Below are 26,890 nucleotides of genomic sequence, written 5' to 3' on the forward strand. Positions count from 1 at the left end.
TCACAATCTTAGAACCACATGTGAATCTACAATTATCTAAAAATTAACAGTTCACTTAAGGAGAAAGAACCATTTTCCTCCAACAAATTAGATTTCATGACACAAAGCTGAGTTCCTAGAGATGAGTAGATATTTGCACAGTAGCACCCATTCAAAGCTGTTCCGTTCTCGGATGAGGAGTGTGAATGCTACTTGCATGAAGTAGCATTCAGAGACAGACTTGAAAGAAGGTAAAGGAAGGAAACCTCACAGCAAAAGATCACAGGAAGCTCAATTTCTCTTTGACATAGAATTAAACTCTGATGCTCTGTTAAAGCAATGTGTTAAAGTAATCTAGTATGTTCTCTTGATGTCTGTTAAATTCTAATTGTTCAAAAACAGCTGAATTTTTATTAAGAGCTATGGGTTATTTAAATATGTGCTTATTTTCAAAGACATGAATAATCACCTTGTAACAGTGATCAAATTTGGTCTATGTTATGTCATGATTTTAAGGAATCTTATTTCAACCAGATATTCTGGATTTTGAGCCTTCTTGGCATTCTTGACAGGCATTCAAAAAATCAAAGTTTCAAACAATCTGGACTCTAAAATTTCCAGTAAATCCTGGACTTTGGTTTTTACAGTTTGGGCCCAACTGAAAAAATCGAAGGACCTATGTCTCTCATCTTATAGAAACATCAACTAATCAGGCTATTTGGATTATATTAGAAGTACTGTCAAGATGTGATGTGGTACCAAACTTTAAGTTTCTATAATGGAAAATGCTATTAATACAAATGTTTGAGAATTAAAAAGTCTAATGATTTTGTGTTACTAGACATGATAGTTATTTTAATGAGAAAGCCCCAGAGGCGTAAAGGGTTAAATACTTGTAAAATCCTACAGGTGCTTTCAAAAATACTGTGAAGTAAGCAAGTGCCTCTTGTTGGTTGATGAGTTTATAATTTTAAACATGGCAACTTAAAGTCTTTTGTCATCCACAGTTATATATGATTTGCTGCTCATAAAACTAAAGTGTTGTTGGTTCTGTGGTTAGCTGTCCTCCTATAGGTTCCTATGGACTTTTTCCAGCCACTTCTACTGTATTCAGTACTTTGGGATGGCTCTGTAAACAGATGAAGCCAATAATGTATTAACAGTACCAACTGAGAGAAAGTATGGTTAACTGAGGTTACTAAAAACAAAAAGCAATTCAAATCAATTGGCAATCTACAAAAAGAGTTAAAGATTTTAAAAGCTATTATTAAAATTGCTATATTGGCCTATTATGCTATGTTATATGTGTGTACATATTGTATGTCCACATGGGGAAATTTTATTGAGTTTTATTTTAAATGGCTTATAGATAAGATTGTCCATAAATTTAAGCTGCTAAAATCAATCAAAGATACATTTTAATTTGTGGGACCTGAATCTATGTATCATATGTTTTAAACTTGTTGGTAGAAAGAAACTAAAAACACTTTATATGATTGTGCTTAAGTTTACTGGTTAAACAAACTACACCATGTTAGATATTTAAGAGGTGTTTTCAAATACATGATTCTTAAAATTTATAGAAGGCATTGGACCTTCTGGTGAATGTTTTCTTAAGTTGTTATCTAATGGTTGAAACGGTTTGCTAAGTACTTATGTAATATTGCTATTGTCAGCAAGCGATCTAGGACTTGCCCCCTCATTTCTCTATTCTAAGCCCAACTTGTTCTTTCATTTCTCTATTCTCTTCAAGGTAGGAAACTAATTCTATTATGAAGGAATCTGTAGGATGCACAATTTAATCTTTAGACCTTATAAAAGAGATGGCTAACATTTTTCTGTAATAGCATAGCCAAAATAAGAACTTAAATAATAATCTCATAGCTAGATTCACATCGCCATCAGCAAAGTATACAGTAAGTAGAAAAAACCTCCCTCCCTTTCAGACCACAGGGAAAGAAAGTTTTAAAGTGAGAATATAATTTTCCTCATGGGCATTGTCTACCTTAGAAAAACTACTACAGAAGATGCCTGTGACTATAGACTTGTAGTTCAGGCCACCGAAGATTAGAGATGGGACTTGGGCACTCCCTTGACTTGCATCCTCTGGTCTGCTTTAACAGAAACCAGGAGGAAAAGATTTCCAGGCAATTTCACATAATGCAAGCAGTTGGAAGATACTTTAGATGTTTGGAGTGGTGTGAAAGAATATATGGTGCAAGTGTACAGTAGTTCCCCACAATGAACAGACTCAGAGTGTGTAAAAGGTAATGATAACTATAATGCACCAAGTTTTATATAATTTATGTCTAATTTTTATAGCATCCTGAAGGTGTATTGTTTTTAAACGTCTGCTCTTATGGTAATCATGATAGAAACGATTCAGTAACATCCAAAGTAGCTGAACTAATAGTAGTAGAATAAGAGTTCTAATCAATGCCATCAAACTGTAAACATACTACATTTAACACTACCTCCTAATCATGGAGAAAGTAATAAAATCTATCACAGTATCAGAGTAACATAAAAAGTATATTCTGGTTCTGTCATTGTAAGATGACTGTTTCTATTCAAAACATCTGTTCCAGCCAGAAAGGGCCAGAATAGTGGCACTTGCGCTGGGGGCAGGGCAGGGTAGGGACATGGAGACCTGCTGCCAATCAGATCTATTCTTTTCATTGTTGAAGCAGAAAAGCAAAAGCTCCAGATATATTTGTGCTCCACCATTTAAAACTCTCTCACATCTAGCCAAGAAGATGGTTAAAAATGTTGGAATCTGGCCTTTGCAGCTTCAATAGTGAGGAAAGTCAAAAGAAAGAGGTTTTCAGCAGTGAATACAGGCAAAGTAAAGAAAAAAAAAAAGTGACACAGAATGAGTAATAATAAAGAGCTTTGATGAACAAGAAAAACAATTTAAATGAAATAACAACCATAGAAATTTTGTGAAATGTTCATGACAGGAAGAAAAATCCATTAGTATTTGAGACTTTTACTCTTGCAATATCTAAAAGAAAAGCCTATAGTTGAGCTGAACATAGTCTGGTTTTTCTTATTATAACAAATTGCTGAGCTTGTTTAAGTTTCACTAGCGAAAAAAAAGCCACCCTGTTTGTTCCATTGTTCATAATGTGTGCTGTGAAAGAGAGCCAAAACAGCCATTTAAAGTGGAATTTGATAAATAGTTTACATAACCTATTTTCAAAATTTCCTACTGCATTGTGTAAAGAAAATGATAGGTAAAAGAACAAAGCAAATATTTTCTAGGGTTATGCAAAGACACTTTTTTTTAATCTTTACAAGTACTCAACTCCAAGCAGTTCATCTAAAAGAATAATTTAAGTGAATAAGTCTGAGTTAATAAATATTTTCCTTTGTTGGTGTAATCTTTCTAAGTTTTAAATGAATCATTTCCTAGAACTGAAACATGTCTATGAATATAAATGCAAAAATAAATATAATTGTGCAAAATGCACTGCAATTTAGGACCTTCCTCAAATGATTTTATATGTATTATTGGTTAGGTATTCATATATTTGTAGAATCTCTTTATGTAACTTGAAAGTGATATAACATGAAGAAAATAGGTTTTGAAATTCAAAACACTTGTGTTTAAATGTCTGCTCCAGGACTCAGTAGCTATGGACTTTAATAATACACATAACCAACAGAATTAGGAATTCAAATGATTATATACTCTCCAGGAAATACTAATTTTCTCTAAATGTTGTGATGCAAACTCTCAGACACAATTCACAAAATGCAATCACTGTTTTCCAGCAAGTAAATCAAAGAGGAACCTTGGTTTCTCTAAGTTGTTTTTCCACTGATTGACAAATACATTGGTCTCATTCTTTAATTTTTTTTCAGCTTTTTAGTTAGCATGCGAGTGACAATGGCTTAAACAAGTCAGAAGCCTGTCTTTCAAAATACAAGCCTGGAATGAGGTAGTCCAGGTCTGATGTGGTGGCTACTTAGATTTGGGAATTCATTCTCTTTCTACCTTGTTTCAAAGTTTTATGTAAGCTTCATGGCCCAAGATGGTTCATCCATTATTTCACTGTTAAAATTCCAGGCAGTTGAAAGAAAAATGTCAGTGACTGAGTGAATATTACTTTAACTCATAATTTTCCATGCTCATAATTTTCCACTTATCACTTGTGCTGACATGCCATGCTATTGGGAATTACTTAGTCACATGGCTACACCTAGCCAGAAGAGAAGAAATGCCATATTTCTCTCAGTGGGTATGTGCCCAGAATAGCCTGCACAAAAGGAAAAAGTAACACTTGGGGACAACCAACAGTGTTTGAACCCCCATCTGTTATGCAAAATTGAGGCCAGCATTATGGTGCAGTGTGTTAAGCCACCACTGCAATACCAGCATCCACGTGAGTACCAGTTCAGTCTCAGCTACTCTATTTCCAATCCAGCTCCCTGCTAATGAGCCTGGGAAGGCAGGAGAAGAAGGTCCAAGCACTTGGATGAAAAATCTTTTGTTCTGCCTTTCAAAAAATGAGCAATTATTAAAAATCATATAAAAATACACAAGCATTTATCTAAAATATTGACTGAAGCTTGGTTGTGTTTAAATTTTCAGCTTGACCTACCCATATTCCATTGTTAATTCATAACATCAAAAGCCTCAATGTTGTAATTTGCCCAAACCTGAACAGACTTGTTAATAGAGATGTTTAGTAAAAGTAATGATGAAACATATTTAAAAGTTCTTCTGTCATAGGAATTAAATAAAGCCTAAGAGCCATACCTTTTCTCAACCTCATCACCCTTTAGCAACTATTTTCTAACAACTTACTCTTAAATATCTAATAACTTAGAATTTGTAAGACAAATTTAGTACTAACACATTCAAAGAAATGTCTGTCAAAAAAAAGTCTTCTATAAATGATGCTATGCTGTCCTCAGAACTTTTTGGAATGACAATGTTGCTTCCTGTTGGGATCCAGTTTCCAAGCAGTTCAAAAGAATCAGTCCCATCATTCATTATTCCTTTGATTCTTTCCTTCATGGTCCTTCCCTTCCTTGCCTTGCTTTTTCTGCTCAGTTGGAAGCAGCACTGCTGGAACCAATAGCCAAGAACATCCTGCAGAAAGGGCTCTGCCTGGGCCAATGGCTGTTGGGACAATGGACTCTAATTGGTGATTCATTTGTGAGTGGGTGGGAAACTTAATGTATACAACAATGTCACTCTATTGCTTAATTTGTAGGGTGAGGCCATAGGAGATATTTAGGAGGATCACTGTTGGTGTTTTTTTTTTTTTTTAAGATTTATTTATTTATTTGAAAGGCAGAGATATAGAGAGATAAGGAGAGAAGGGGAGAGGGAGAGAGAGAGAGAAATGCACTGATTCACTCCCCAAATGGCCACGACAGCTGAGGCTGGGCCAGGAGAAGGCTTGGGTAGCAGGTGCTTCTTCCTAGGCTCCTAGTTGGTTGCAGGGGCCCAAGGACTTGGGCCATCTTCCTCTGCTTTCCCAGGTGCATTAGCAGGGAGCTGGATTGGTAATGGAGAAGCCAAGACTCGAACTGGCACATGGGACATGAACTGGCACCCATATGGGATACTGAAATTGCAGGCAGAGGCTTAATCTTCAATGCCACAGAGTCATACCCAATTTTTATGGTTTTTAAACTGGACTCACTAGGATACATTTCCTGAATTACAAAACAAAGTATTTAATGGGCAACTGTGTCTCTGGCAATATCCTTGGTTTTGGGAATAAAACATAGAACTGAATAAAACCTTGCCCAAATTGGCATTGAGTCTAATGAAAGACAGACATCAATTTGAGAAATATTGGATACACTGATATTGGGATGTGATCAATGTTGCAGAGAGACATGAGGCTAGGCTGAGGGAGAAATACAGGAATTAAAGTTTGGAAGATGAATTAGAATTAAATAGATAAAGATGGTGAAGGGTAAGAAGGGACTGGAAAAGATTAAACTAGAGAGAGGAGCATATGCAAAGACCCTGTGATAGATTGCATGGTCCAGATACTGCATGCAGGCCAGCATGCCTGAAATGCAGAGGGAAAGGAAGAGGGTGAAGATTGAGTTGCACAGGTAGAGAATGGATAGCATTGTATGGTTCAAGCCAAAGATTTTTTGGTTTCTAATTCCTACAACAATTGGAACCCATTGAAGGGTTGGAGCAGGAGCGGTTGCTGTTGCAACCTTTCTTTTTAAAAGAACCTCTCAAAGAACTTGAGAGAGAAAGGAGGTTTGCAGTGGTGGAGCAACAACAGTCAGACAGGTCTCAATGCACAGGCAAGAGAAGAAAGCATAGATGAAAGTGTCAGCACAGAGGGATGTAGAGTGAACTGGTCAGTACTGGGCAAAGAAAACTGATACAGCTTAGTATGGATTCTATTTGTAGGATGAGAGTACAGAAGCTGTTAAGGAAATTGATGTTCAATTTTAAACTGGACTCATGAGGGTATATTTTATGAATTAGAGAACATTGAAAGGTTGGAGTTCAAGGGAAATTTGGAACATTTCTTAAGAATTAACCATATAGGGGCTGGCACTGTGACATAGCAGGTAAAGCCACTATGGAAGTCAGTCTGGAGATTCCTCAGAAACCTGAATATAACCCTACCATACAACCCAGCCATCCCACTCCTTGGAATTTACCCAAAGGAAATTAAATTGGCAAATAAAAGAGCTGTCTGCACCTCAATGTTTATTGCAGCTCAATTCACAATAGCTAAGACTTGGAATCAACCTAAATGCCCATCAACAGAAGACTGGATAAAAGAAATTATGGGACATGTACTCTATAAAATAATATGCAGCAGTAAAAAAAAATGAAATCTGGTCATTTCCAACAAAATGAAGGAATCTGGAAAACATCATGCTGAGTGAATTAAGCCAGTCCCAAAGGGGCAAATATCATATGTTCTCCCTGATTGGTGACAACTAACCGAGCACCTAAAAGGAAACCTATTGAAGTCAAATGGACACCATGAGAAACAATGATTTGATCAGCCCTTGTCCTGACTGTCGAGGAACAACTTACTATTTTATTCCTTTTAGTATTGTTGTGTTCTACTTAATACCATTGGTTAAACTCTTTAATTAACACACAATTATTCTTAGGTGTTTAAATTTAATTGCAAAGTGATCCCTGTTAAATATAAGAGTGGGAATAAGAGTGGGAGGTGATATACATTTTTGCACATGCTCACTCAGACTTACCATTAATGGTAGAGCTAGAAATGTGCCAAGGGATTCCAATTCAATCCCATCAAGGTGGCATGTACCAATGACGTCTCACTAGGCAAAGTGATCAGTTTCACTTCATAATTGAACATAGTAATAGGATTAAGTGTCAAAAGGATCACATAAAAAAGACTAGTGTTTGCTAATATTAACTAATAGAATTAAAAGGGAAAGAACAATCCAACATGGGAAGCAGGATACACAGCAGACTCATAGAATGGCAGATGTCCTAAACAGCACTCTGGCCTCAGAATCAGCCCTTAAGGCATTTGGGTCTGGCTAAAAAGCCCATGATAGTATTTCAGGCATGGAAAGCCAAGACACTGTGGCCACACACACACAAAAAAAATTACCTAGATGAAAGATCTCTGTGAGTGTGATCCCAGTGGAAAGAATGGACCATCAAAGAAGGAGGTACCTTTCTCTGAAGGGAGGAGAGAACTTCCACTTTGACTATGGCCTTGTCTAATTAAGGTCGGAGTTTGTGAACTCACCAGGAGAAGCACCTGGCTCCTGCCATCAGATCAGCGCGGGGCACCGGCTGCAGCGCGCCAGCCGTGGAGGCCATTGGAGGGTGAACCAACGGTAAAGGAAGACCTTTCTCTCTGTCTCTCTCTCTCACTGTCCACTCTGCCTGTCAAAAAAAAAAAAAAAACAAAAACAAAAAAACAAAAAACAAACAAACAAACCAAAAAAAAACAAAACAAAACAAAACAAAACAGAAAAAGGCTTCCATAGCCTAGGCAGCTCATGAAAAAATCCTCGGGGCCGGTGCTGCGGCTCAATAGGCTAATCCTCCGCATGCGGTGCTGGCACCCTGGGTCCTAGTCCCAGTCAGGGTGCCGGATTCTGTCCCGGTTGCTCCTCTTCCAGTCTAGCTCTCTGCTGTGGCCCGGGAGTTCAATGGGGTCCTTGGACCCTGCACCCGCATGTGAGACCAGGAGAATCACTTGGCTCCTGGCTTCGGATCAGCGGGGTATGCCGGCCGCAGCAGCCATTGGGGGGTGAACCAACGGCAAAGGAAGACCTTTCTCTCTGTCTCTCTCACTGTCCACTCTGCCTGTCAAAAAAAAAAAAAAATATTTCTTTTCCTCCCTATAACATCTGCTAAATCTGCTCTCTTTGAAAAAAGATTTATTTTATTTCAAAAGCAGAGTTACAGACACACACACACAGAGAGAACTTGGTCACTCTCCAAATGGCCAGGCTGGGGCCAGGAGCCAGATACATGATCAGAGGCTCTCATGTGGGTGGCAGGGATCTTGATCAGAAGGGAGCATGACTCCAAACAGGTATCAAATTGGATGCCAGCATCCCATACAGCAGCTTATCCTACTATGTACAATGCTGTTCCCTAAATCTGTTCTTAATCAACGTACTTGCTTAGTTTTTAGTTAAATTCTGTAATGTATTAGGTGGTGTGCTCCTATTTGATTTAATGATTTGTAACTGAAATGAATATAACTAGAAAGTCAGAAATACCCCATCAGTATCAATAACAATACTAAAACTATTATCACAAGCAGAGACAGGACACAAAAGAAATGACATTTGTTGTTTTTTTTTAACCATACCTTAAGATTTACCTATTTATATTAATTAATTTGAAAGGCAGACACACAGAAACACATGCACACACAGATACACAGAGAAACAGATCTTCCATCCAAATGCCTGCAACTATCAGGCCAGAGTCAGGCCAAAACCAAAAGCCAGGATCTCAAACAAGGTCTCCAATGTGGGTAGCAGGAACCCAAATACTTGAGCCATCATCCACTGTTTTCCAGGGTGTGTGTTGGGAGGTGGTTGGAATCAGGAGTGGAGCCTGGACTTAAACCAGGCACTCTGATTTAGGATGTGGACACCTTAAGTGATGTACTAACTGTTGCACCAAATGCCTGCCCCTGTCCTAGTTTTATCAATTTCAATAGATATGCCTTTTTATTATTGATCCATTTGAATAATGGACACAAACAATATGAAAAAGGGGATCCAGGAATAAATCTCCAAATGGCAGTTTATTTGATTGTTGTTTTCTCTACTTTTCCCACATCTTTCATCAGAAATATAGATCAAGTAATAAAACATAACAAAACCCATGAAATACAACTCTTCTTCCTTCTATGGCAAGAGAGGGAGAAATCCAAGTAAAAGGGAACTGAAGAGAGGCCAGTATTGCCACACTGTGAGTTAAGATGTGGCTTGTGATGCCAACATCCCATAGGAGCACAGTTCAGTCTAGGCTGTTCCATTTTAGACCCAGCTCCCTGCTAACATGCCTGAAAAAGCAGCATAAGTTGGCCTAAGTACTTAGTCCCCTGCCACCCACAAGGGAGACCCTAATGGAGTTCCAGGCTCCTGGCTTCAGCCTGGCTCAGCCCTGGCCATTGCAGCTATTTGTGGAGTGAACCTGAGGATGAAAAATCTCTCCATCTCTCTTTCACTCTCTGTAACTCTGCCTTTCAAATAAAATAAATCATTTTTTTTTTTTGTTTTAAGAAAAGGGGAACTATAGGATACATGGGGATAATACGTATGTGCAAGTCAATTTTCTATAATGGAGAGTAGTTGTAACTTCAATCTAAGTATCTTTACCCTTGGCATAAAATGATGGAATATTTGAATTATAAGTGACCTTGAAGACAATACGTTCTGCCTTCTGCATTGCACACTTGAGGGGATTCCTTTACCCCTGAGGAATATGACCTCGCATGAAGTGACTGTTGATAGAGTAGACTAACTCCTACTCCTACCCCTCTAGAACTAATTCCCATATATAATGTTGCTGCTTTTAGTAAAGGTGAGAGAATATGCAGCTTTTGGAAGGGAGGGAACATCTCGGGCATTTTTCAATAGAAAAAAACTCCCTTAATGTTTAAAAGAAAAGCAAAAATGGAATTACATGGCAGTTGAAAATCTGTAATGAAGTATATTTATCAGGCAGGTAGGACATGAAGAAAAAGTTTATAGCACAAGTTCTTCATTTTTCTAGTGTCATACACTTCCATAAGCAGCAGGTGCATCTATTCAAATTCCTAAAAAAAAAAAACCAAACTAATGTACTTTACAAGGACAGTTTTTATTTCTCTTTCTATATTATTTATATATTTTTGTGTTTTTTCACTCATTCAAATATCACTTTAAACAAAGGAATCACTTTTGTTTGCCTCACTTTTTAAAGCAAGAAATATTAGCTGTGACTCACATACCAGGAAATAATTGTGTGAAAGCCAGTGGGCATGCAAGAGAGACAACACAACAGCCATGGCTTAAACACAGGGGATAGGGAGCAGCATGGCATTCTGTAGTGAAGAGCAGAGGAATCTGAAATCAGAATCACAGAGCCAAGAAGACACTACAGGAGGAGTTGATGCTTGGCACAATGCAGGATCCTGCAGCCTGTGTAAAAAATCTTTTGTAAAAAAAAAAAAAGATTTTATTCACTCATGCATTCATATGAGAGGCAGAATGACAGAGGGAGGGAGAAACCAAGAGAGAAGCAGCAAGAAAGGGTCAGAGGGACAGAGGTCCATCTTAAATCCTCTGGCTCACTCCCCAAATGTCTGCAATAGACGCGGCTGAGCCAAACCAAGCCAGGAGCCTGGAATTCCATTTGGGTCTTCCATCTGAGTGGCAAGGACCCGAGTACTTGGATCATCATCTTCTGCCTCCCTAGGCTCATTAGCAGGAAGCTGGATTGAAAGCAGCAGAGCCAGGTTCTGACCCAGCACTCTGATGTGGGATGCAGATGTCCCAGGCAGCGGCTTAACTCACTGTGCCACAACACCTGCCCCTATTTGTATCTTCTTATCCAGTGAGCCACTGAAAAATTTGTAGTAAGGCAGTTTCTTAGATAACACTGGTTTATGGTGAAGCTTTGGACTGAATTTGTACCTTTTATCAATATGAGCAGAAGAAAAGAAAAAGAAATGTTTCCTTCAATGTTTTGAAGAAAATAAGGACCTAAAAATAATTATTCAAAGATCTGGGAGTTACTATTATCTCTCAGTGGAAAAATCTCCTGAGGAATTCTTTAAAGGAGATTATTGCTAACACCTAAGCTTTAACTTTTGATGAAATTAACCTTTAAGGGAACTGCTAACAGGGAGAAACACACTGGGAAATTTCACATAATGTCAGAATTCCTTCCCTCACCACAATTTCATCTGTTTTCATATTGTATTAAATATTTATAGGCAGAAAATCAAAGTTTTAATATATATACACAATTTAATGAAAACAAAAATGAAGTATATTTAACATGAACATGAAAATAATGTTTCAGGCTGGTGTTGTGGTGTTTGGGTAAAACTACTGTCTGCAATGCGAGCATCTCATATGGCTCTGTTCATGTGCAGGCTGCTCCTCTTCTGATCCAGCTTCCAGCTAATGGCCCAGGGGAAGCAGCTTAAGATGGCCCAAGTACCTGGGCCCCTGCCTCCCACGTGAAACCTGGAAGAAGCTCCTGGCTGCTGGGCGTTCCAACCATCTATGAAGTGAAACAGGATGAAAGATGTCTGTCTGTCTGTCTGTCTCTCTCTCTCTCTCTGTAATTCTTTCAAATAAATACATCTTTAAAAAGAAAATATTTCAATATATAAGAAGTAAAATATGCAAAATGATAAATACACACTGCAAAGATAACTTGTTTGCTAGTAAGAAACATAGCATAACAATTTTGTATCACTTTGAAAATGCTTTTAAAGAATAGGAACCTAACATTTTGATCAATAATTGCTATGATATTTTAACATTTGACCTACTTCTGTTTTTATTTTGTATATAGTCATTCCTATACAAAGTTAACTTTAGTAGTTGCCCCAAGACTCCTTAGGAAATAGAAGAATATCCCAAAGGTTTTAATTATCTCAGTTAAATAGAAGTTACTAGCATTGCTAATGCTAGTACTTGAATTCTAATTATCAACCCAAATTTGGAGTTGTTTTTATTTGATTAGCACTTGTATTCACTGTTTTAATTGATGCTCTAGAAATAGTATTTATCTAAAAAAATGAAATGATTTACGATGCAGTTAGATAATTAAGCTGGTTGCAGTAAATTATTCTAAAACCTAATGGACACCATTAAAAATGGTGAAAACCAGATTCCTCGTTATCATTTCTTGTCTCAGATTCACTGAATAGCTGTTTTTGCTGTATGTCCAACAGCTTTTCAGTGATCATAGAAAGAAATCTCTTATAAACTAGAATTACTGTAAAATAAAACTCAATAATTGCTCACTCATTCTTTAAATTCACACAATGTTCTTGCTATTATTTTACCAATAGCTTTTGAATGATTACAGAAGGTTATTATTGCAAATTTTTTTATCTGCCAATAAAATCTACTGGAAAACTCAATATAGTTTTGAAACATACCATTTCAGCTAAGTAGGTAGGATATTGAAAAAAATTAAAATATGCTGAAATATGTTCTTACAAATACAGAATAACTATGGTGTATAAAATTACAATGTGCACCGTGCTTTGAAGAGAGATTTCAAGTGAATCATTTACAAACTATCCAGATTTCCTAAACAGGTGACAGAGTAGCACATGAAAGAAATGCTGTATTTAATATTTAATGTTTATCATTCAATCAGCTTATTTGATGTCAACACATTCTTGAAGAGCTACAAATAAATACTCTCATCTGAAATCAGAAAAACAGTTTTATAATAGGCATAAGTAGACTTTGTGGCTGCTTTTAAAATTTTATTACTATAAAGAGAACAAAAGAATTGAATGATCAGGATATCAATTCCAACACAAGAAAAGAAAAAATTACTATAGTATTCTATACTGGAACAAAAGCACAGCTTTCAACACAAGTCTTTAAATCTTGTCTATGTAGGAATAAAGCAAAACATCAAAAGGTAAGACCAAGTGCCTGAAAGGAGCAGCACAGTATGGGCTGGGCCACTTCCTTCAAGGCCAAACAACCCTGTAACACACCAAGGAAAAGCCTCTGCACTTCCCTCTTCATCAAAGAGAGTCTGCGTTTCACCATCTCAGTGAATTCACAGATAACCTGTGTGGTTCAAATACCAGTGGATTTCCATGAACCCTCAAGGTCCAAGACAGCAGAGAAACATTCTGAAGTACAATCTTTCCTTCTGTTCATCCTGTGATACCATGGCTTGGTCTGGGCTAAGATCCCAAGCTCAGAATTTGTTTATTCTAATCCCAAAACATTTCTTGGTACCCTAATGATGGTAGCAAAATCTTAAAATCTTTTTGTAAGATGGTAGACCTATCTTACTTTTTGTAAATGAAATCTAATATCTTAATGTCTCTCCCTAACTTACCTTGTTGCTATTATCAAGTTAGAATAATTCTACCCATCAGAACTCAGTCCCCAGATTTCAAATGACTCTTTCCTGTTCGTGAATCCTGGATCAAGCCGACTTCCCTTCATTCTTCCCTGCACTAGCCTATTAGAGCTTGGTAGAAGGGACAAATCTTAGTATTCAAGAATGCCCTTTTTTATCATTCATTTCTGACACTGAGTGTTAAAATGAAATAGAACATTTTCTAGTTATCTAAAACTATGCAAATCAAAATTTTATTCAGTTCAAGCTGTAGAAGAAATCATGACTTTCATTTTATAGCACTTTGAAAAATTTTCCAGGAGTCATAAATTACATTTAATTTTCACTATATATAAATATTCCTCTCCCCAGCAACAGAAAAAAATTAAAAACCACAAAAATGTGTTTGGGAACTACTTTACTTGTATACTCACTGAATACTGAACATGTACTATGTTGCATTTATTAATCTTTTTGTTATGATTAGAAGTCAGTAGATGATAAGGTAAGCTTGTCACAAGGAAATGAAACATTCCATATTTCAAGTTATTACTTTTGCACTTGCTTTGTTATTGACATTTTGTCAAATGGCCTCAGACTTGCTAGTTTGACAAATGGTATTTCACTCACTGTCCTTTTAAAATACATTTTTACCTTTCCCACTATTCTAAAATATGTCATTCATAAAGGAGAACTCTCATAGAAAAATGTGAAATTCACATGACATGAATAACAAACACTCCAATTTGAGTCAGTTTAAATACACAGGCATCCTGACAACCTCCCAATCACACTATCATTGATAGCTTTGTTATAAATAGCATATTTTGTGATAAATTTGAAGATTGTGTTGTTCAACTGCCTCTTCAGCTCCTTTCTGTTCTCCCATCTACACAAACACACACACACAAACACACAAACACACACAATCACACACAAACATACTAGGTAATGTTATAATTCTAATTATCAAGTGAATATAAAAAGAAATGACATATTTCACTCTGAAAACTGGTGAAATAAGTACATAAAGGATGAACTTTCCACAGTAAACAGGCTTTCTCTTTATCAAAGTGTCAGACACTAGTCCTGTTTATGTGATCCCTTTGACTCTTAATCCTATCATTATGATCAATTAATTATGAACTTAAACTGATCATTTTGACTAGTGAGATGGCTTTGGTACATGCCACCTTGATGGGATTGAATTGGAATCCCCTGGCATGTTTCTAACTCTACTGTTTGGGGCAAGCCTGATTGAGCATGTGCTGAACTGTACATCTTTTTCCTCTCTTATTCCCACTCATATTTAATAGGGATCACAAATACTAACTGATAGAATTAAAAAGGAGAGAACAATCCAACATGGAAGCGGAATGTACAGCAGACTCATAGAATGGCAGATAACCTAAACAGCACTCTGGCCTCAGAATCAGCCCTTAAGTCATTCAGATCTGGCTAAAAAGCCCATGATAGTATTTCAGGCATGGAAAGCCAAGACATTCTGCCAAAAAAATAAAAATTACCTAAATGAAAGATCTCTGTGAGTGAGATCCTAGCGGAAAGAATGGCCCATCAAAAGAGGAGATACTTTTCTCTGAAGGGAGGAGAGAACTTCCACTTTGACTAGGACCTTGTCTAAATAAGATCGGAGTTGGCGAACTCAAAAGGCTTCCATAGCTTTGGCAGCTCATGACAAGAGCCTCGGGTGATTACTGACGCCATAAACAAGAATGTCAATTGTTAAATCAACAACAGGGGTCACTGAGCACTTACTCCCCATGTAGGATCTCTGTCCTTAATGTGTTGTACAATGAGAATTAACAGTAAAACTAGTCTTCAAACAGAACTTTACACTTCGTGTTTCTGTGTGGGTGCAAACTGTTGAAATCTTTACTTAGTATATACTAAATTTATCTTCTGTATATAAAGATAATTGAAAATGAATCTTGATGTGAATGGGATGGGAGAGAGAGCAGGGGATGGGATGGTAGTGGGTGGGAGGGAGGTTATGGGGGAAAAAGCCACTGTAATCCAAAATCTGTACTTTGGAAATGTATATTTATTAAATAAAAGTTAAAAAAAAAACAAAGTGTCAAGTAACCAAAAAAATAATATAATAAAATGCAGAAATTAAACTAATGACTGAAAAGAGAGGGAGGAGATGTACGGTTTGGGACATGCTCAATCAGACTTGCCCCAAATGGTGGAGTTAGAAATGTGCCAGGGGATTCCAATACAATCCCATCAAGGTGGCATGTACCAATCCCATCTCACTAGTCCAAGTGATCAATTTCAGTTCACAATTGATGGCTCTGATAGGTCTAAGAGTCAAAGAGATCACACAAACAAGACAAGTATCTGCTAATACTAACTGATAGAATCAAAAAGGGAGAGAAGGATCCAACATGGGAAGTGGGATACACAGCAGACTCATAGAATGGCAGACGTCCTAAACAACACTCTGGCCTCAGAATCAGCCCTTAAGGCATTTGGATCTGGCTGAAGAGCCCATGAGAGTATTGTAGGCATGGAAAGCCAAGATACCATGGAAAAGAAAAAAAACAAGACCTAAATGAAAGATCTCTGTGAGTGAGATCCCAGTGGAAAGAATGGGGCCATCAAAGAAGGAGGTACCTTTCTCTGAAGGGAGGAGAGAACTTCCACTTTGACTATGACCCTGTCGGAATAAGATCAAAATCAGCGAACCCTAAAGGCTTCCATAGCCCTGGCAACTCATGACTAGAGCCTAGGGTGATTACTGACGCCATAAACAGGAGTGTCAAATTGTTAAGTCAGCAACAGGAGTCACTGTGTACTTACATCTCATGTGGGATCTGTCCTTAATGTGTTGTCTAATGTGCAGTGATGCTATAACTAGTATTGAAACAGTATTTTTACACTTTGTGTTTCTGTGTGGGTACAAACTGATGAGATCTTTACTAATTATATACTGAATCAATCTTCTGTATATAAAGATTATTGGAATTGAAAAAAAAAACCTGGTATTAAATTGGAAATGGCATAGAAAATTAATTAAGTTTTTAAAAAAAATATTATGTAGGATCTCTGTTTTTAATGTGCTGTACACTCTTATTTAATGCTGTAACTAGTACTCCAACAGTATTTTTTTTTCACTTTGTATTGTTATATAGGGGCAAACTGTTGAAATCTTTACCTAATATATACTAAACTGATCTTCTGTATATAAAGAGAACTGAAAATGAATCTTGATGTGATTGGAAGGGGAGAGGGAGCGGGAAAGGGGAGGGTTGCGGGTGGGAGGGAAGTTATGGGAGGGGGGAAGCCATTGTAACCAATAAGCCGTACTTTGGAAATTTATATTCATTAAATAAAAGTTTAATTTAAAAAAAAACTAATGACTGAAAAATAATGAAACTAAGAAAACACGCTGATCTTGGAAGTGTCCTCATGAAAACACTAATGTCTAGATAAATACCAAATGCTCCATGTTTGGCTTCAGTCCTTATTTTCAATGCATTGGATAGATTATCTGACTTTTTTTAAATTTTGTGTTGTCCAGACCTGAATAAAGAAGAAATTCATGCCTTAACACTCTTCTTTAATCCTTCCCTCTTTATCTGCTCTGAAACAGCTTTAAAATGAGCTCATCACAACAGTGATGTTGTAATGGATTAGCTGTCTCCCACTGGAAATTTGTCTGCCTCTCTCTAACAGAGATTCACTTCTTCCCTTCCTATTGAGCAGTAATTCTTTGTTATTCAAAGAACATTCAGACTTTACAGCAAACTGGGAATCCTCTTATCCTGCCTTAGCTCTTTAGATTCCATTCTGATCAACTTCAAGGGAAGATCAACTTACCTGGCATAAGCCCTCCCCTGGATCTGCCACTCTACATAGACATCCCATGGCCTTTGCAGTGGTATAGTATTTAATCTCCGTTGTGGCCTTCATGATTCCATCACAGTAGACATCCACATTGACCAAGCCAGCAGGAAAATCTTATAAAACACACACAAGAAAACTTTAAGAATTCATAATAATTTTACTAATCTCTAGCAGTTAAAATGTTTTTTTTTTAATCTTAGTAGGTCAAACCACAAAATGGTATGCACAGTTTTAGACTTGATTATTTTTCCAAAAACATACAAGCTAAAAACACATGTTAAATTATAATAAAAGGAAGTCACTAAACATTTCTCACTACTTATCTTTGTCATGGCCTAAAATCACCCTTATATATGCTTTAAAATTTAGAGAAGTACAACTACTCATTTAAAGTTAGGTTTTTGTTATTTATCTTAATGAGAGAAATCCAATTAACTATATCTATGCTTCTCAATGCTATATTTGGAAAGAGTAGAACCAATTAATATTACAGAACTTATATTCAATTGATTATAACAAAAATCCCTTGTGAAAGCAAGATTTAATGCTCGGATCCTTTGGGATCATTCACACATACATTCATCCAAAGCTTCTTCATAAACAAGTCACTCTAAGTGTCTGATATACTGTACTATGAATTCTGCTGTAAAATACCAGCAGTGGTAACATTACACAAGAATCTGGGACTTTCCATGAAAGAATAGCAAGAGGCAACCACTTAAATAGAATAGTTACTGTGTTTTAATCTAACAAAAGTTAACAAAATCTTGCTCTTTTGTTTCATTTTTTAAATGATTTTTATTTTTTTGTTTGAAAGTCAATTACTGAGAAGGAGAGGCAGAGGCAGAGAGAAAGAGAAAGTTAGTTCTATCCTTGATTCACTCCCAAATGGCTGCAATGAAGCCAGGAGTTTCATCTGGGTCTCCCACATGGGTGCGGGGGCCCAAGGATGTGGGCCATCCTCTGCTGCTCTTCCAGGTGCATTAGCAGGGAGCTAGATTAGAAGTGGGGCAGCCAGGACTCAAACCAGCACCCACGTGGGATGGCAGCACTGCAGGCCGCGGCTCCACTCACTATGCCACAGTGCTAGCCCCTTTCATTTCATTTATAGAGCAAACCTTCAAAGCATTCAGTCTGTCAAGGACATATTTCCCAAATTCTCCAGAGAAACTGTCACCCAATAATCTGAGGTTTGGAATAAGTCATTAATCATAAGACCAATTACTTTGAATACTTAATTCTTAAGGTGTAAGCATTGATTTCACTTATGAAGAGGCTGAAGGACCTCTTAGAATATTATAATATTTAGGAAAATTAAAAGGCAAGGAGAACAATCTTAAGTAGATAAAGGGACTGAAATTTCCTCTTTTCTTATTGCTTGACTAGACACTAAGTTGTGCTATGAAGAAGATATATGTAGAAAAGTAGAAGTACTCTCTTCCCAAATAATTCTCCCAATAGGGAATGTGAGAGAAATCACAACAAAACTGGATGATGTAAAAGTACATTTTATCAGGTAAAGCAGTATGCATATAGCAAAGAAGTTTCAAGAATTACCAGAGTCAAATGAAATCAACTTCAGTAGATTTCATAAAGATGATATTTTTGTTTCAATTCTTATTTTATCATAGTAAGTAATCAAATGATTTTGAAAGAAAATATTGATTTTGCTTATCAGAAAAGAGATTAGAAGTTTCACCATAGGGAATCAACTGTTTGAAAGAAAGGTAACGAATAATGACAGATATATGGTCAGAGTTCTTGGTAATTCTTTGATACATAATACTTAAATGTTTCAATTTCTTTATATCTAACGTGAAAATAAACTGCTTTGTTTCTGATATATTCAGTCATTAGCTGACTCAAGACATTAAAATATATCTACTGAAAAAGATGCTGATATAAGAGCAATGTCATAAGGAGAGAACTCCATATTTCATAAGGAGAATGCCTTCTGGATTTATCTGGTTGGGAGGTCATCCTTAATAAGTATTGAATTAGCCACATGCTTTGGCAGTTTGAGCATTATTTTCCTTTAAATTTGGTTCAATATGACTATATTTTAAAGATCTTCAATAAAAATAAAAAATCAATTAACTTAAGGATTCTAATAGAAGAAAGCAAAATAAAATTCTGTTTACTAGGTAGACTAGATATGTAAAATCTGAAATTGGAAGTGCACACTGATTGCCAAATCAGGGAAGGATGTCCTTGATAGTCAGCTGTGAAGAGAAACAAGGCACACTTGGGTGGGAAAAATTGGAATTCCTTGTCCCCATGAGAAATACATGAGACCTTCGAGAATCTTAAGGAAAATATTATATTATTTTTTACAAACTGCATGGATTTAAATTCATTTTTGTGCCTAAATTAATTCATATTAATTTGTTATTCTCAACAGGATCTAGCTTATAGGTTCCAAGGAGAGTGAAAAAATAGACTATCCGAATAACATGAATTCTGCTAAAATTGAAAATCAAACATTAAATTAATGGTGAAGCTTGAGTGGTAGAATGATGAAGTTATTCATGATTTACCAACAGTTTTTGCGCATAATTCCCTAAAGAAATCAACAGTTTACAAATGACACCTCATTTCAAGAAGGGATGAGGCTATCCTGAAGATGAAGCCTACAGCAACAGATCATCCACATCAATTTGCAAGGAAAATAACAATCTTGTACACATCCTAATTGAAGAGGACTCAGAATAATGGTAGAAACAATACCAGTATCATAAGCATCTTTAATGGTTCAGCTTCCACCATTCTAACCATAAAAACCAAAGTGCAGCAAACTTTCTGCTCAATGGGTAACAGATATGCTGTGCACAATACCAATGCAGACAACAGTAGAGTTTTCAATGGAAATCTGCAATAAGTAGGATCAAGATCCTAAAGAATTTCTTCAAAGAATTGTAACAAGAGATGAGATATGGTATTACCAGTGTGATCCTGAAGATAAAGCCTAATTAAAACTGTAGGTACTAAGAGGTAGAAGCTTTTCTGTCAAAGCAAGTTTATCAGTCAACAGCAAAGGTCATGGCAACGGTTTTTTGAAGGATTCTCAAGACATCTTGCTTATTTTCTAGAGGGCCAAAGAATGATAACACATGCTTAGTAGGAGAGTGTTTTGAGAAAGTTAGCCAAAGCTATACTAGAAATACATCCAGGCATACTCCCCCATAGAGACCATCTCTATCTTTACAATGCTGCTCATTCCTCTCATCAAACTAGGACAATTTCTCAAGAGTTTTGATTGGATGTCATTAGACACTCACGTTGTAGCCCTGAGGTGGCTCCTTCTCATTTTATTTGTTGGTTAATCTTAAAAACTCTCAAAAGGATACACATTTCCCTTTAGTTAATAATATTTTTTAAAAATGTATTGCCATGGTTAAATTCCCAGGAAGCCTCATTTCTTTAGTGATGGACTAAATGGTAGCATAGCTTTAAAAAAGTGTCTTGAATTTTATGAAACATATGTTGGGAAATAAATTTTGTAGCTTTTATTTTTTTTTTTAAATTTTCATCTACTTGAAAGGTGGAGCAACAGAAGACAAGAAAGAGATCTTTCATTCATTGGTTCATTTTCCAAATACCTCTAACAGCCATGGCTGAGCAGGGCTAAAGCCAGGAGGAAGGAACTCCATCTGAGTTTCCTACATGGGTGGCAGAGGCCTGAGCATTTGAATCAATCGTGTGCTACCTCCCAGGATGCATTAGCAGGGAAGCTGGAATAGAAGTAGTGTAGCTGGGATTTGAACTACCTTTTGGATAAGAAGTGGGCACTCCAGTGTATGGTTTAACCCACTGTGTAGTAATGCCCATTTCTATTTTTACCTTTTAATTCCATTTTTATGCGCATTTAAAGTTCCTCCATGTATACAAAATAAGGTACAATTTTATAGATGTAATGATAGAAAAATAATTCTGGTTAAATTTCAAATCTCAAATTCAAGGTCATTCTAACATCTTTGTCAACCTTCCCATTCCCCGTGATTTAAGTGGTCCATCCATTTAGATTAGGGACAAGCTGAAGTAGTTTATGGATATTTCACAACTATATTAATTTCAGAGCACTTCTGCTTATGTATTTCTACTACCTGGAAAGCTATGTTCCTTTATGAACCGATTTTAGCTTTTTCCGATTTGGTAAACAGCAAGTGGATACATAAGAACTGAAACCAGCATATCATTGCTTTTATTAGAACATTATCTTTCAATAAAAATAGATGGCTTCAAAATCTTGGCCTGGCCTAAAATTAATATCAATTTAAAGTATGCTGGGACTGGCACTGTGGTGCAGGTTAATCCTCCACCTGTGGCACTGGCGTCCCACATGGGTGCCAGTTTGAGTCCTGACTGCTCCTCTTCAGATCCAGCTATCTGCTTTGGCCTGGGAAAGCAGAAGATGGCCCAAGCCCTTGGGATCCTGCACCCATGTGGGAGACTCGGAAGAAGCTCCTGGTTCCTGATCGGCTCAGTTGACGCCATTTGGGGAGTGAACCAGGAGATGGAAGACCTTTCTGTCTCTCCCTCTCACTGTCTGTAACTCTACCTCTCAAACAAATAAATAAAATCTTTTAAAAAAATGAAGTATGTTAAAATTGTTTTCTTGAATTATGATACCTACAAAAACTTATTATCAGTTGGTGCTTTTTTCCCTAAGCAAATTCAGCATAATATATGGCATATCCTGAGGTAACTTTCATGTTCCTTTAATGAAATATAAAGTTATAATTTACATTATCCAAAGCACAGTTTCTTAATTAATAAAGAGATTCTTTATCTTTGTGGATACATTATGCATTCCTTTCAACTTTTAATTGGTTGTCTCCCTGCTGTGTTGAATTTTTGCTGGCAGTCTTTAAGATACCTGAGGAATACTCTCTTGCTCCAGTGTAGAAATTAGTTAATATTTCCAGTTTAAAGCACTCAAATATATTTTATGGGTTTTTGCTGTAAGCTGAGATTATAGCATTTGCAAAGATCTTTGTCAGAGACACAGTTATGTCTGTCATTAATACAGCATGCCTCCTTAAAGATAAATTATGAGGGTATTTTGAAAGTTCATGGAAAAATTAGGTTCAAGAAAGACTATTTTGGTGAAAAAATTTGAAATCCTTGCGTTTTTTTCTTAATACTCAATTTTGTTGAATTTTTGGAGACCCTCTTACTATTAGGTATATCGAATTTTTGAGATGAAAGGAAAGGAGAGATGGCAACACTAGCTAATTTACCAAATACAAAGTCAGGTTAAGATGGGGAGGTATATCAAAAGGGAACGAATGACTTAGAAGAGAGTGTCTTGGATTTTCTCAGTGGTTAGCATAATTTTACTCTAACATAATTTTTTCTTTTATCTGCATTTTTGCCAAGTAAAAATGCCTGGCACTGGTGTTTTCCTTTATAGAAATTCAACAATTAAGAGCCCAATTTCTTGAGGTTATGCATTTCTCATGTGTTATTTTTGGTAGCTCATATCTTTCAACAAATTTGTCCATTTGTCCAACTTACCAAATTCGAAGGCACAAAGTTAATTGTAGTACTTTATTATCCTTTCACTATTCATGCATCCAAAGTAATGACCTCTATTTCATTCATGATAATGGCAATTTATGTCTTTATTTTTTGTTGTTGTTAGCCTGGCTGGAAACTTATCAATTTTATGACTCTTTGAAAGGAACTAGCTTTGGGTTTCATTGTCTTTATTGCTTTGCCTTTCATTGTTTTCTGTTCTAATTTTTAACTAATGAATTTCTTCTGGTGCTTTATTCTTAAATTACTCATCTTTCTTTAGTTTCTTAGGAAGGAAGTATGAGTTACTGATTTTAGTTTTTTTGTTGTTGTTGTTAGAAATATTTACTGATAAAATTCTGCTACAAGTGTTATAATTTCTGCTCCCCTGAGCTTTAATAAGATGCACTTTCATTTATCTCAAACTATTTTAAATTTTGATTTAGACATGTTTTTAAATCTCTAAGTTCTTACAGATTTTCCAACTATCTTTCTGTTATTGATTTCTATCTGAATTCTAAAGTGGTTTGAGAAAACACTATGCATGATTTCTTTTATTTTGAATTGATTACAGTATTTTTAAAAAACATCCAACATGTGGTTTATCTTGGTACTTGTACCATATGAGTTATAGAATACATTTTGCTATTATTACAGTATTCTATAAATGTCAACTAAATCAAGTTGGTTACTAAAACTGTTCAGGCCAACTGTCTACCTACTGACAGTCTAGCTGTTAGATCCCACAGTTACTGAAAGAGGGGTGCACACAGCTTCACCTGGAATAATGGACTTGTATATTTCCCCTTTCATTCCATCAGTTGTTGCTTCACATATTTGGATGCTCTGTGGTTAAATGCATGAATGTTTAGGACCATTCTGTCCATTTGGAGAATGTTGCCTTTATTTGCATATAGTACTCCTGCTTATCATTAAATAATTTTCCTTATTCTAAATGTGCTTTACCTGAATTAAGAGAGCTATCCAGCTTTCCTTTGGTTAGTGTTGGTATGATATTTCTTGCTGTATAACTATTTTTGTCTGTGTCTTTATATATATGAGTTTCTTACAAACAACATACAGTTGTGTCTTGCTCTTAATCCAGTCTAGCAATCTCTCTTTTTATTAGTACTCTCAGACCACTTATATTTGAGTAGAGAATGCTTGGCTTCAGTAAATAGTTGAGTTACTATATACCATATTTTATTCTTTTATTTTTATTTTTTATTTTTTGCCAGGCAGAGTTAGACAGTGAGAGAGAGAGACAGAGACAGTTATCGACAGTGAGAGAGACACAGAGAGAAAGGTCTTCCTTCCGTTGGATCACTCTCCTAATGGCCGCTAAGGCTGGCACTGCGTTGATCCAAAGCCAGGAGCCAGGAGCTTCCTCCTGGTCTCCCATGCAGGTGCAGGGCCCAAGCACTTGGGCCATCCTCCACTGCACTCCCAGGCCACAGCAGAGAGCTGGACAGGAAGAAGAGCACCCAGGACAGAAACGGCACCCCAGCGGGGACTAGAACCCGGGGTGCTGGCGCCACAGGTGGAGGATTAGCCAAGGGAGCCAAGGCGCTGGCTATATATACTATATTTTAACTTTTTTTCCCCCACTGCATTTGTTGTTTTGCCCTTTGACTGCCCTCTGTTTTGAGAATTTGATATGATTCCACTTATCTCCTAATTACTGCGCTGGATTTAAAAAATAAATATTTTTAATAAATCTAAGTCTGCCTACAAAAAACTTTGTATCACTTTACATGTAGCATACGTTCCTGATAATAGAGTATTCCAATTCTTACCTCTCATTCTCTGACACTGATGTAATTCATTTCAATTATCCATAGTCTACCATCACCAATGCATCATTACTGTGTTTACTTTAGAGATGGATTTGTCATTTAGATCAGTTAACAATAAATAACACAGTCTATCGTTTTCCTTTATTTACATGTTCTTTCTTTGTGTACAAACAAGTTTCTGGGCTGTTATCATTTACCATTTTTGCAAAGGACTTAACAACATTTCTTACAGGAAAAGTTCTGCTAGTAATGAATTCCCTCATCTCTTGTTTTCTAAGAAAGTCTTTATTTGGCCTTTATTTTTTAAGAAAAATTTCACTGGATATGGATTTTCAGGTTGTGTTTTGTTTTAAAATAATTAATATATTTCAATCCATCTATTCTTGCTTAAGGCATTTTCTTTTTTGGTTTCACTTTTTCTTTTTTAAATTTAAGTTATACAAGTTTCATGTATTTCACATATGCAGATTTAGGAACATAGTTCTACTTCCCTCCACCATCCCTCCCACCAGAGATCCAACCCTTCTTCCTCCCCCTTGTCACATTCCCACTCTTAATTTTTACAATGATCTATTTCAGTTCACTTAATGATCATATAGTTAATCCTACACTAAGTAAAAGAGTTCAACAAGTAGTATGAAGAAAAAACTACTGTTCTTCAACAAAAGAGACAAGGTAAGCAATCATCGAATCTATGTTTTCTGAAGAGAGATCCAACATAATTATTTTACTTTCTCCTGTATAGGTAAGGTACTTGTTTGTTCTGCATTATAAGATTTTTCTCCCTGTTTTCAACTTTCTGCATTTTAATTGTGATATGTGAATATTTCAAAATGTTCACGGAAAATGCAATTAAAAGATAGGCTCAATAGGCTAATCCTCCACTTTGCGGCGCCGGCACACTAGATTCCCAGTCGGGGCACCGGATTCTGTCCCGGCTGCCCCTCTTCCAGGCCAGCTCTCTGCTGTGGCCAGGGAGTGCAGTGGAGGATGGCCCAAGTGCTTGGGCCCTGCACCCCATGGGAGACAAGGATAAACACCTGGCTCCTGCCTTCAGATCAGCGCTGTGCGCCGGCCACAGCGCACCAGCCGCGGCGGCCATTGGAGGGTGAACCAACGGCAAAAGGAAGACCTTTCTCTCTGTCTCTCTCACTGTCCACTCTGCCTGTCAAAAAAAAAAAAAAAAAAAAAAAAGAGAATCCCTAATACTTTCTATCAAGTAAATTAGTGGGAACAGTGCTGTGGCATAGAGGGTAAAGCCACTACCTGAGATGTGGGCATCCCATATGGGCACCCACATGGGAATATAGGCTGCTTCACTTCAGATCCAGGCACTGTTAATGTGCCGTTGGTTCACCCTCCAATGGCCGCTCAACAGGCTAATCTTCCGCCTAGCGGCACTGGCACACCGGGTTCTAGTCCCTGTCGGGGCGCCGGATTCTGTCCCAGTTGCCCCTCTTCCAGGCCAGCTCTCCGCTGTGGCCCAGGAGTGCAGTGGAGGATGGCCCAAGTGCTTGGGCCCTGCACCCCATGGGAGACCAGGAGAAGCATCTGGTTCCTGCCTTCGGATCAGCGTGGTGCGCCGGCCGCAGCACACCAGCCATTGGAGGGTGAACCAACAACAAAGGAAGACCTTTCTCTCTGTCTCTCTCACTGTCCACTCTGCCTGTCAAAAAAAAAAAAAAAAAAAAAAAAAGATAGGTATATTTTGGCACAAAATTCATGCCCAAGAGGCCTTTACAATATTCACGGAGAATTTTGGAAAAACCATATGTAGATTTCAAAATCTTTTTGCACCAAAATAAACTTATGCTTAATTCCATTTTCCATGAACATTTTGAAGCACATTCATTTATCTAGGTGATGATTTTTTTTTTTTAATTTATAATGCTTTGTTTTCTGAGCTTCCTGGATCTGTGTTTTAGGGTCTGTCATTAATATATGAATCGTTCTTTGCTTCATTTTTCTCATTCTTCTGTCTGTACTGCAATTAAATGCATGTTACTCTTTCAAAATTGTTCATGTTTCTTGAATATCAGCCCTGTTAAATTTTTTTCTCATTGCATCTAAATCTTCATTGACCTCTTTTCAAGTTCATTGAGACTTTTCTCACCTATGTCTACTAAAGAGCCAATCAAAGTTAATTTTTACTTCTGATATTTTTGATTTCTAGCTC

At 36.8% G+C, this 26,890-nt stretch overlaps 1 protein-coding gene across 1 annotated transcript in view; it reads right to left on the reverse strand.

Annotated features, from left to right (window-relative positions):
• The window catches only part of BANK1 (B cell scaffold protein with ankyrin repeats 1), a 313,671-nt gene that overhangs the window by 209,611 nt on the left and 77,170 nt on the right, over positions 1–26,890 (reverse strand). The window contains exon 6 of the mRNA XM_062198907.1: positions 17,375–17,514. Coding sequence (XP_062054891.1) covers positions 17,375–17,514 — 140 coding nt within the window. The remainder of the gene's footprint in view (positions 1–17,374; positions 17,515–26,890) is intronic.

The sequence above is a fragment of the Lepus europaeus genome, chromosome 8 (assembly GCF_033115175.1).
Source record: "Lepus europaeus isolate LE1 chromosome 8, mLepTim1.pri, whole genome shotgun sequence".
Classification (NCBI taxonomy): Eukaryota; Metazoa; Chordata; class Mammalia; order Lagomorpha; family Leporidae; genus Lepus; species Lepus europaeus.